This window comes from Gossypium hirsutum, chromosome D05, assembly GCF_007990345.1.
Source record: "Gossypium hirsutum isolate 1008001.06 chromosome D05, Gossypium_hirsutum_v2.1, whole genome shotgun sequence".
Taxonomy (NCBI): Eukaryota; Viridiplantae; Streptophyta; class Magnoliopsida; order Malvales; family Malvaceae; genus Gossypium; species Gossypium hirsutum.
Genome location: NC_053441.1, coordinates 11,199,243 through 11,210,339, shown reverse-complemented (window position 1 = coordinate 11,210,339; position 11,097 = coordinate 11,199,243). Strand labels below are relative to the sequence as shown.

General features: G+C 36.1%; 3 protein-coding genes across 3 annotated transcripts; all 3 read left to right on the top strand.

The window, feature by feature from the left end:
• Positions 1-7: 7 nt before the first annotated feature.
• Positions 8-3,353, top strand: LOC107906523 (glyoxylate/hydroxypyruvate/pyruvate reductase 2KGR). The gene is made up of 2 exons (XM_016833539.2): positions 8-594; positions 2,682-3,353. The coding sequence occupies exons 1-2, from the start codon at positions 172-174 to the stop codon at positions 3,198-3,200; spliced, it is 942 nt and encodes a 313-aa protein (XP_016689028.1). The 5' UTR covers positions 8-171; the 3' UTR covers positions 3,201-3,353.
• Positions 3,354-3,363: 10 nt separating this feature from the next.
• On the top strand, positions 3,364-4,517 carry LOC107906524 (uncharacterized). The gene is made up of 2 exons (XM_016833540.2): positions 3,364-4,066; positions 4,233-4,517. The coding sequence occupies exons 1-2, from the start codon at positions 3,863-3,865 to the stop codon at positions 4,368-4,370; spliced, it is 342 nt and encodes a 113-aa protein (XP_016689029.1). The 5' UTR covers positions 3,364-3,862; the 3' UTR covers positions 4,371-4,517.
• A 1,220-nt stretch (positions 4,518-5,737) lies between these two features.
• LOC107906522 (protein disulfide isomerase-like 1-6) lies at positions 5,738-11,009 on the top strand. Its single transcript, XM_016833538.2, has 12 exons — positions 5,738-6,485; positions 6,607-6,736; positions 7,495-7,657; positions 7,943-8,061; positions 8,564-8,644; positions 8,719-8,808; positions 8,902-8,973; positions 9,057-9,125; positions 9,522-9,602; positions 9,912-10,046; positions 10,505-10,558; positions 10,636-11,009. Exons 1-12 carry the CDS (start codon positions 5,965-5,967, stop codon positions 10,729-10,731), a joined length of 1,611 nt encoding a protein of 536 aa, XP_016689027.1. The 5' UTR covers positions 5,738-5,964; the 3' UTR covers positions 10,732-11,009.
• The last annotated feature ends 88 nt before the right edge of the window (positions 11,010-11,097 follow it).

The window sequence follows — 11,097 nt, the reverse complement described above, 5'->3', positions numbered from 1 at the left end:
CGGCAAATTAATCCAACAGCCCCACCGACCCTTTTTCTGAGCATTCTCTGCCTTTCATTTTTTCAACTGGTTCACAGCCCGCAATCAATCCCCATCACTGCTCTCTTTTCACTCTCCAGGCTTATTGGACTTGGAAATTCCACCTTACTATCTCTCACAATTCAATCAACTATGGAATCCATTGGAGTTCTCATGGCTTGCCCCATGAACTCTTACCTCGAACAACAACTCGAGAACCGTTTCAAGCTATTCAGATTCTGGACAGTGCCGGACAAATCATCCTTTCTGGCTTCTCACAAGGACTCAATCCAGGCGGTCGTCGGAAACGCCTTTGCCGGTGCCGATGCTAAGCTGATCGAGGCGTTGCCCAAGTTGGAGATTGTTGCCAGCTTCAGTGTGGGGCTTGATAAGATAGATTTGGCCAAGTGTAAAGAAAAGGGTATCCGAGTTACCAACACCCCTGACGTTTTGACTGAGGACGTGGCGGATTTGGCGATCGGTTTGATGTTGGCGGTGTTGAGGAAGCTCTGTGAGAGTGATCGGTTTGTGAGGAGTGGCAAGTGGAAGAGAGGGCAATATGTGTTGACTACTAAGGTTTGTTGGCTATTTTCCTTGGCATCATTGTTGAGTTTGGGTTTGCTTGCTTCGTTGAATACGTTTCGATTTTTTTGGTTTTTATGTGTTGATGATTTTTATGATATTGGTATTTCTGTTGAATTTGTTCTTCTTGACTGTTTATCCAGTACCTTCATTTTGCAGAACTCGGTAATTTTTTATAGTCAAGAACTCAGTTTGTTTTTGAATCTCTAATTTGTGGGTTTCTGGAATAATTTAATCTATGGAAATGGAAGCAATGAAAAGAAGACTGTAGACTTGTATTGTTGGAAGTACATTTGTTATAATTGTTCTGCATTGAAGAGGTACATTTGTCACGAATCCTATTTGAAGTTCATAATGAATTAACTGCACATTCTGCATGCTGATAAATAAAAATAGTCACGAATCCTATTTGAAGTTCATAATGAATTAACTGCACATTCTGCATGCTGATAAATAAAAATAGATGCCGTTTTGTCATTCGTGGTTTTCAAGTTGAATCTGTATATATCGCATTAATATTGTATATAGGCTCTGGGTCTGAAAGATTCTGGGGATGAAAGTCTTGCTTACGCTATTTTTAGTGCATACATTTAGTTTAAGATGCAATTGTGTGCTTGTAATCACAATTGGTTAGTGGTTTCTCTAGCCCTCTCTAGTAATTGCTTTGTGGTGGCTGCATTAGTTGACTTGGTGTTTTCAGGTATCACAAATAATCAGTAGACTTTCTTATCTTTCTGCTCGATGATTATGCAAGCACTACTGCTGCATTACTAGTTTCCTCTCTTTGTACTTCAGCATGATCAGTACATACAGTAATTTTTAATGGTCTACAGTGATTTTTGGTCTTCTTAAAATTGAGATGCATTTGGCTTTTATCTCATGTTCACAGTTGATAGAAAGCACTAGTAAGAGTGAGGTTTTATGAGCAAAATGTTCATCACTTTAAACACTTATAGTTCTGCAAATTGGTGAGATATATGATCTTTTTTTCCCTTTCTATTCTTGAATTGTGAGTCTGAGCCAAGGATGTGTTAGTTTAAGTCTGGTTGATTAAATAAATCTGGTGTTCAGGCTGCCATTACCATCTTATTCATTTGAAAGATAAAATAGGCCACATGTAGCACCATAAGGCATGCATCTGTGGTACTATATCGCTTTATTGTCGTCCTATTTCTATCATATTTGGATTTTGGACATTGGGGTAGATACATGTTTGAATGCAGCAATCAGACATGAGTGACTATTGGACTTCTGTGTGATCTCTGATATGTATTGCAACTCGGAACAATACTTTGTAATTATGGTTGTTCCCTTACTTATCCGGCTAATGAAACTCAAACGGTTTTAGAAATGAGCACAGAGGTGGTATAAACTGCTTAGGAGATAGGGTACAAACTAATTTTGATATTATTGATTCTTCTACAAATGGTCAAAGTTTTGTGAATTAGCTAAATGGATTACTGATTAGCTATTACGCCGTGCTTGATTCCTCCATTACATGATTATGTCCCTCATTATATTTCTTGCCATCGGTGTCTCCTGTTTATTTAGATAAATTAATTTCCTTTTTCAACTTAGTAGAAATTAGTGCAGAAAGCAAGGGCATTAAGCTACAAGTCCTGCAACTGTGGCCCTCACTCTAATGATAATATACCGTTTCTGCTTTTCATGAGGTTTTAATCAGTCTTTCATGCAAGTAGGACAATAAGTCTGTAGCTACTTTGTCCATGCTTTGTACTAAAAATCATTCATTTGATTTCCATGCTCGACTATGAGCATCTGCTTGAGAAGAGTACAATGGTGTGTGCATATTGTGTCGTTGAATTTGCTTTTTGAAGTGCTTTACTCACCTTTGAGAAGTTTCCTTCTCAACTTTCAAAAGAAGTGAAGTATTTGCCTAGACTTTATTCGGTTCCTAAGATTAAGAATGATTGAATTGAATCCTTATTTACTTGGTTCTCCTTGTATATATGTCTGCGTTACTTTATATTTTAGTATACCAGATTAAAGGGTTCCTTTTTCCCTTTGTTCACTTTGTTTCCGTTCCTTTTTTAACAAGTACCATTTTTCAACTATTTCAGTTTACTGGAAAAAGAGTTGGCATTATTGGGCTGGGAAGAATTGGCATGGCAATTGCTACGAGAGCTGAAGCATTTAGCTGCCCTATTAGTTACTACTCTAGAACAGAGAAACCAGAGATCAAATACAAATACTATCCAAGCGTTGTTGAGCTGGCTGCCAACTGCGATATCTTGGTTGTTGCTTGTGCACTGACTACAGAGACCCACCACATCATCAACAGGGAAGTCATCGATGCATTGGGTCCAAAGGGTGTTCTCATCAACATCGGGAGAGGCCCTCATGTTGATGAACCCGAGCTGGTTTCTGCATTGGTTGAACACCGATTAGGAGGTGCAGGGCTTGATGTGTTTGAACATGAACCCGAAGTACCGGAAGAGCTTTTTGGGCTTGATAATGTGGTGCTCTTACCTCATGTAGGTAGCGGTACGGTGGAAACCCGCCAAGCTATGGCTGATCTTGTGATTGGGAACTTGGAGGCACACTTTCTGAGGAAACCACTATTAACTCCTGTGGTTTAGTTGTGCTATATTAGTTGATTGCCATCTTCAGATCGGTGCCTCTTATTTATATTTTCATGATTATGAGGACATTGTACGGTAGAACCTTATTCCTATGGGGCATCAATGTTGATTGCAATTAGAATAAAAGTTTAGCCATCCTTTGTTGATTAATTATAACTGATTACATATTACCAATTTAAACATAGAAGATGCCAAAGTTTTAGATCTCCATTGTCATGATTCGACCTGTTTAAGAATTGGTTGGGTAGGTTTGTTTTGTTCGGTTGGGCCTTTTGACAAAGTGATTCGTCAATGTTTGAGTTAAGGATCCATACTCGAAACTTTCACGTAAGTTCAATGTTGGTCAAACGCCTTTTTATGGCCCAAATCAAGCAGACTTGCAGTTTAGCCCAAAAAGAAACAACAACACCCACCCTTATTTCAAATTCTCCTAAAATTACCTCTCTGATGGACCTTCCCTCGTTTTCCTCCCAAACAACCGTCCTCACCGACGAGTGGGAGCTCTGCAACGACGATGGATTCATCTACAAACGCGAGAAACGCCACCGCGTTCTTACCGAGCCATCTTGTTTCCGGCTGATCCCGAGGAAGAAGAGAAACGAAGGAGAGAGTGGAAGAGGAAAACTCTTATCTAAGTGAAGGAGAAGTAGAATAAAGAGATGAAGCAGTGGGAGGCTTTGGAGAACGCTTTGAAGTCAATGCAAGAGAAGGCTTTAGATTTTCAATTTCAACAGCAAGAAAGAAGGAAATCAAGGGAGAAAGAAGAGGAAAAGGGAATCGCGTCGTTCTCAGGGTCGGAGAACATAGATAAGGATAAGAAGGATAACGACTTTGGCTCTTTGGTTGATGAGCTTCTTTTGCTGGTAAATTATGGAATTAATTTTGTTACCCTTTTTTGTTAATAATCTTTGCTAACTTTAGTTAATTTTTCAAAAACTAAATTAAGTATTACTATGAAATCATTAGAATGTATATTAATTCTGGGTTCTTCTCCTAAAAATGAGTTTCCTTGTAAAATCTGAATCGCAGACAGAAGCTCATGAAATGGTAATTCATGATGTTTCGAATCTGTGTGACATAGCAGAAGCAGTATGTGATGCACAGGAGCAGCAAATGAAGCAGTCTTATTTCGATCTTCATGTTTGGGCATTGCTTTGTGATGAGTAAGTCTTTTAGGATTGTTCTTATCTGTTAAAAAAAGAACAAATGATCACGGCGACCCTCTAGCTATAAATTTTGTGTAACATATAATGTTGATAGATAGTAATGCTCTGAAAAGGCCTCATTTAATATAATGTTGTATGAAATTTTGCATTTTGTGATTTTCTTCATTTAAAATTTTATGTTATTTAGATTCAGATAAGTGTTGGATATGAATATATGTCTAACATGAATATTTTTAATTTTTTAATTTCTTTTTTCTATTTAAAGAAACATGCCTATGTTTATACCAACTCGAAGTTTTATCAAGATAAATGTCTCACCCTCTATGTAGAGCAAGCTTAAAAGTTTGAAAATTAAGAAGTTTTGTTGGGTATATCTTCTCAAGGTAAGTAAAAGCCTTCTTGGTGTGCATTTGGGATGTTATGGCATGGTAAATATAGTTGTGCCATGTTCTGCATTTGGGTCATGATGGTACCAGCCAGGATGAGTTTGAACTATATTTGTGTTCCCATGCAACTTTGACACAGCGGTGTGATTGAACTTTGACACACGAAGAATGAGTTTGAAAAAAATTGCATTTCTCGTGTAAAATAGTCTTTTGCATTTTGCACACTAGCAATTGTATATTTTATAAACTGCAATCTATAAGTAACAATGCCACTAATTATAGAGACTATTGGAAATTGTTTGAAAAGTTGTAGATACCAGAATTTAAACATCAAACATTTAAACATATATTTTTAAAAATGGTTGCATGAACCAATAAGATTAAGTTACGATTTGGAATTGTGTTGCTTTTTATCTTAGATTTTTTTTAAAGAATATCATCTTTACTTGGATCAAACATGCAAAATGGTGCTGAAATTCCATTGACACTTAAAAGAGGAACATGGTCGTAACACTTGTGAGGATGAGGCAGTAGAGGCAAATTTCTTTGCCTTCCGCTCGACGACGAGGCGTGCACACAATGGCCGAAGTCGTTTCTGTATGAAGATTTGCATTTCTAAACATGCACCATTTCCGAGTTGTTTATTTTTTATGACAAGTTACTCGAGTTTAGTCTTCTTTTTTTTTTTTTGGTCTGAAGGGTTTACTCATTTGATTCAGCAATATTTCATAATCTAATATTTACTATATTTTGCAAGATTTCGAAGTCTTTTTATACATAAAAATAGCGTTGACCATCCCAAGAGCCAAGATTTACAGTTCATTTCATTCCCTCTATAAAATAACTCAAATTGGTCCAATTTAATTTATTTAATAACATATAAATATTTTATAGATAAAATAAAAAATACTATAATACAAAAAAAGAAAAAATAGAGGAAGATATGAAGGGTCCACCAGTGTCCAAACTCCAAACTCGAAATAATTTCAGTTCATTTTTGACCGACAAAACTCTTTACAGTAACTAATCTCTCCTCTAATTTAGCTTCAGCTTCGCCTAAACACGCGCTATCCTTTAAAGCCTGTTTCTGAGGGAAAAGAAAAAACCCAGAAAAAAAAATCGCTTCCTCCTCAGATCTGATCCAACCCCTCAGATTTCTTAACCCCCTTTGCAAAAATCTCGAAAACCCTCCTTAGAAACTAAATCACCATGCTTTTCTCCAAAAACCCCCCTTCAAGATTCCTTCTTCTCACTCTCACCTTTGTCCTACTACTCTCTTTTTCCATAAACATCAATGCATCTGATCCCACCAACTTTGAAGATGATTCTGATGACCTTGAACAGCTTTTAGCCTTGGATGAACAAGAAGATCAGCTACCAGAAGACCAAGACCAAGAGTCTAGCAGTAGATTTTCAGAAGCAGAGGTGTTAAGTAAAGCACAAAGGATAGTTCTTGAGCTTAACAGTGATAATTCCAAGAGGGTCATTGATGAGAACGAGTTTGTTTTGCTCTTGGGTTATGCTCCTTGGTGCGTTAGGAGTGCTGAGCTTATGCCTCAGTTTGCTGAAGCTGCCACTTCTTTGAAAGAATTGGGAAGTCCGGTTTTGATGGCCAAGCTTGATGCTGAAAGGTACCCAAAGGTGGCTTCTCTGCTTGATATTAAAGGCTTCCCTACTCTGCTTTTGTTTGTTAATGGCACTTCTAAAGCTTATACGGGTGGATTTTCAGCGTAAGTTGATCTTTTTTTCTTCGTTGAATTGTAAATAAATTTGGAGCAATTCATTCGCCTAGGAGGATTCATATAACAGACAATTGTGATTAATATTTTGTTGGGCTGTTTTTCTTTTCAGGGAAGAAATAGTGATATGGGCAAGGAAGAAGACCGGTGTGCCTGTCATTAGAATAAACACGGTGACAGAGGCAGAAGATTTTCTTAAAAAGCACCACATGTTTGTGATTGGTCTTTTTGAGAAATTTGAGGTATGTTTACTTGAAGCATTTTCCGGATCATGTCTAGATATGGTTTATGAGTTATACAGTAAAGCCTGATTTGGGGCTATTAAATTTCAATGTCCCAGTTCTACGCCCTAATGATGCATCTTTAATCCTATGTTTTATGTAAGGAAATAATTTTCCTCTCTTAAAGTTGTTAGGTGAAGTCCTTGTGTTTCTCGACTATTCTGTGCTGCAGTCCTGGGTAATATTGAACCTATTGATGTTCTAATTTGGCTCTTCTGAAGTTGTCCTGTAAATTCCTATGTGATGGTTCTGATTTTAGAATAAGTTGATAGCATATGAGTACAAATTTTATGGCAAGATAAGTCATCATTGAGGCATTGCCTAGGTTCTCCTTTACTATCACTTTCTTTAGCCCATTCTATTCTCTTGTATGGAAATCTTCTTTGATGTGGAAAATAAGAACTTACAAGCAGTCATTTAGATGCATTGTTCCAAAAGATTTAGTTCCCGGAAAACCTAGTTTCAATTCTGTCGTACAAGTTGATGCAGACTAACAACCTCATTGCGCACAGTCACTTTGATGTCAAGTGGGGATGCAATTCTAGACTTTTAACGCATTCAAATTCAAATTCATAGTCTTTTATTTTAATATTTCTTCTCACACTCCCCATTCTCCAAGTTGCATTGCTTATATTTACATATTATATATTAGATGTTTTCTACTGCATCGATTTTTGCTAATGCACTAGGGGAATGTACTTATCATGGTATTCTTGCAGGGATCTGATTATAAAGCATTTATAAAGGCAGCTATGTCTGACAATGAAATCCAGTTTGCTGAAGCAAGCAACATTGAGGTGGCTAAACTTCTCTACCCAGATATCAAAGCTACTAATTTCCTTGGGATTGTTAAAAGTGAACCAGAAAGGTACACTGCTTATGGTGAGTTCGCAATCTGGAAAACTGCTTATTGTGAATGGTTCATTAGTTATTTAGCTTCTAATTTTACATCTCTTTCCTTTGAGTGGTTCATATTTGAATATGAAAATTATTGACTTATAATCAGTGATTGTCCGGAGTAATACCAAGCAAGACAGTTCATAAAATTATGGACTAATGACTTCCTCTGTTCTTGGCTTCTTTTTTATTTTATGTCGGTTGCTTATATTTATATCAGCCAACCAGAATCATTGATGAGATTAGTAACATATACGTTCGGTTTTACAGACGGTACATTTGAGATGGAGAACATTTTGCAGTTTCTGGACTACAACAAGTTTCCCTTAGTTACTAAATTGACTGAACTGAATTCTGTCAGAGTTTACTCCAGCCCCATCAAACTTCAGGTTTCCATGCTTTGAACTTGACCTTATCTTTAATTGTTTAGTGTTTACTATGTTAATGGTTTCTTTTCCTTTCCGTATATAACTATTTCATCTTTTATTTTTTTCAAATACAAACTTAAAAAAAGCAATGGTATGAGAGTGAGTAAGTAAAGTGCTTGGATTTTGCATAGTGATTAAAATTTTCATGAGTTTCTATTTGTAAAAATATGTTTACAATTTGGCTAGTGTTACTACATCATTTGGCCTGATGAGTTGATTTGGGTGTAACTGGAAAAATCTTTATTGTTGTATTTTAAATATTCTACCAACGCTAATGTGCTGGGACGTTAATCAAGGACGAGGCAATGTTATGGAAGTCAACATGGGTTTGTTTTCTGATATGTACTCTTTTTTTTAGTTATCTTATGGTTGTATTTTGGCCTTCATACAGTTGCATAAAGTTTTCACCATTTCTCTTGGAAACTCAAGCAGTGTTGTGAATTTACCTTTCCTTACCCATCAGGTTTATGTCTTTGCGAAAGCTGATGATTTCAAGACTCTTCTTGAGCCTCTTCAAGATGTTGCAAGAAAGTTCATAATAAAGGTATTTGGATTTACTACTTGACAGTTTGAGATTTTGGTGCAAAAAGATTCATATCTTTTTCTCTTGTGATGCAGGTGATGTTTATTTATATAGACATTGTTGATGAAAACCTTGCAAAGCCTTTCTTAACCTTGTTTGGGCTTGAGGAATCAAAAAACACTTTGGTCAGTATTTCCTTTTGGCAAATGATCATCTTTTAACTGCAATTACATATCTTTTTGGTAAATTGATGAAATATATTTGTATCTGCCTGATAGGTGACGGCATTTGATAACAAAGGCAGCTCGAAGTACTTGTTGCAGTCCGACCCAACCCCAAGCAACATAGAAGTAACAATTGAGCTCTATAGATATTACCTTTAAGGAAATATTTATTCAGAAAACTAATATGGAGTTCCGAATTGGTTTTACAGGAATTTTGCTCTGGGCTTCTGCATGGTTCTATCTCAACATACTTCAAATCACAGCCAATACCAGATAACGTGAGGGTCAAGTTTTGTGTTTCTTTAATTTCTCTTACGTAATGCTTGGTGGATATGTTTAGACTCATCTGATTTGTAATTGTTCTGTTTGAAACTATAACTTCTATTAAAATGTACATGTATGCTTTTGAGTCTCTTTTTCAGTTATTTGAATTCACCTTTGAGCAGCATTATTCCTACGATTTTGCCATGCATTGAAAGTTGTCATCCTATAATCCTGGCATTTCTTGTGAATGTTGAAGAAAAAAGAAAAAATAAATGCGTCATCATAAGCATTATGTTGATGCAAGAAGTTCCTTTCTGCGCATACAAAAGATATATTCTGTCTAAGCTGCTGAAATTTGAATTTATATTTTATCCGACTTCCAACAAACTTTTGTATTTTGAAATTTGCAGAATAATGCAAGTGTGCTAGCTGTCGTGGGAAAGACATTTGATGACTTGGTCTTGAACAGTCCCAAGAATGTTCTTTTAGAGGTATCAATCTTATGTACATCCCATGCTTTATTAGTATATGCCAATGAGATGTGCAAACTAACTTAATCCCTCTAGAGTTCCATCTGAAGAATGAAAATACAGGGTGACTGGATTCACTTGCATGCATGGCATCCATGTCCGTTTCTATTATATATATAGATAGATACACAATTAGATTGGTGGTAGTAATTTGCAGCATTTTAACTATATCACCTGCTATATACTAATTTATATCTGGACTCGACAAGTTTGCTGTAATATATGCTTAACTCTAAAAAAAGGTCTTACTCTTTTATTGTTACAAAACAGGTATATACCCCGTGGTGCATCAATTGTGAGACCACGAGCAAGCAGGTTGAGAAATTGGCTAAGCATTTTAAAGGCTTGGACAGTCTCATCTTTGCTAAGATTGATGCTTCTGCTAATGAACATCCAAAACTTCAGGTATGCTTTATAAGAAATCGATCAGTTTCTACACCTTAAAACTGAATACCTGTTTAACTTTCCTTGAAAAGATACCTTGATTGTTGAAAGACTGTCAATTATGTTCTATGTCCATTTTTTTAACCATTCCTTGGGGGCATTCAGCCTTTATTATCTTGGATCAAGAGTCATAAATCAAGCCAAATTTGTATCTTATCTGAGCCTATCTCATGGATTTTGCTCCTACTTGCCATGTACCAATCTATTATGATTCTGTGCCTTAGATGAGATCAAAACTCTTGAAAGAGATATCTGTTCTTTTTCTAGGATCCTTAGCTCCCATATACTTCATGATTCTCGAGTGTGAAAAAAACAAAGGAACCAAATCAATTACATATGGAATTCTTTGATTGTTTTTCATTTACATTCAGGTTGCACATTGATGACACCAAGATTCTTGTCATTGTTTATCATTTCAGGTTGACAACTACCCGTCACTCTTTTTATACAAAGCTGGTGATAAAGACAATCCGGTAATCATTATTAACAATATTCACTTCGTCTTATTTGTTTAGCACCATCTGACATAGTGATCCATTTTACTTTGCAGATCAAACTTTCAACAAAATCAGGTTCAAAAGAACTAGCAGCCTTCATTAACAAACAAGTGAGACCCAAAGATCAAGCGGCCAAAGATGAACTATAGGACATATATAGTTAAGAATACCTAAACACTTTAATCGCAGCCCTCAAGGCCACCCAAAAATACAGGGAAAAAGGGGCTCTTAAGTTTTGCCAACTCCCTTTGGTATATGTTAGGATTGGTTACAATAGTCAATAAGATTTTAGGTCCTGAGATTCTTCCTCCTGTTGGGAAAGTTTGACAACTTGTAATTTGATTATGTTAATTTGACAAATTGATGTGTAAGGAAATTATACTAGTGTTATAGCAACATGCCTACAAGGAACAAGGCTTGAGTTTTATATTCATTAGTTTGAATTTTGGTGATTGGTGATAGATGCATTTCTATTCATTTATATGGGTTATATTAATATATATTAATTTAAAAGT

Excerpts from the sequence above, each read along its gene's own strand:
- LOC107906523 (XM_016833539.2), top strand. The coding sequence starts at position 172 with ATGGAATCCATTGGAGTTCTCATGGCTTGCCCCATGAACTCTTACCTC. Across the intron at positions 595-2,681 it reads AATATGTGTTGACTACTAAG|TTTACTGGAAAAAGAGTTGG; the intron begins GTTTGTTGGCTA and ends CAACTATTTCAG.
- LOC107906524 (XM_016833540.2), top strand. The coding sequence starts at position 3,863 with ATGAAGCAGTGGGAGGCTTTGGAGAACGCTTTGAAGTCAATGCAAGAG. Across the intron at positions 4,067-4,232 it reads TTGATGAGCTTCTTTTGCTG|ACAGAAGCTCATGAAATGGT; the intron begins GTAAATTATGGA and ends TCTGAATCGCAG.
- LOC107906522 (XM_016833538.2), top strand. The coding sequence starts at position 5,965 with ATGCTTTTCTCCAAAAACCCCCCTTCAAGATTCCTTCTTCTCACTCTC. Across the intron at positions 7,658-7,942 it reads AGAAAGGTACACTGCTTATG|ACGGTACATTTGAGATGGAG; the intron begins GTGAGTTCGCAA and ends TCGGTTTTACAG. Across the intron at positions 9,126-9,521 it reads CACAGCCAATACCAGATAAC|AATAATGCAAGTGTGCTAGC; the intron begins GTGAGGGTCAAG and ends TGAAATTTGCAG.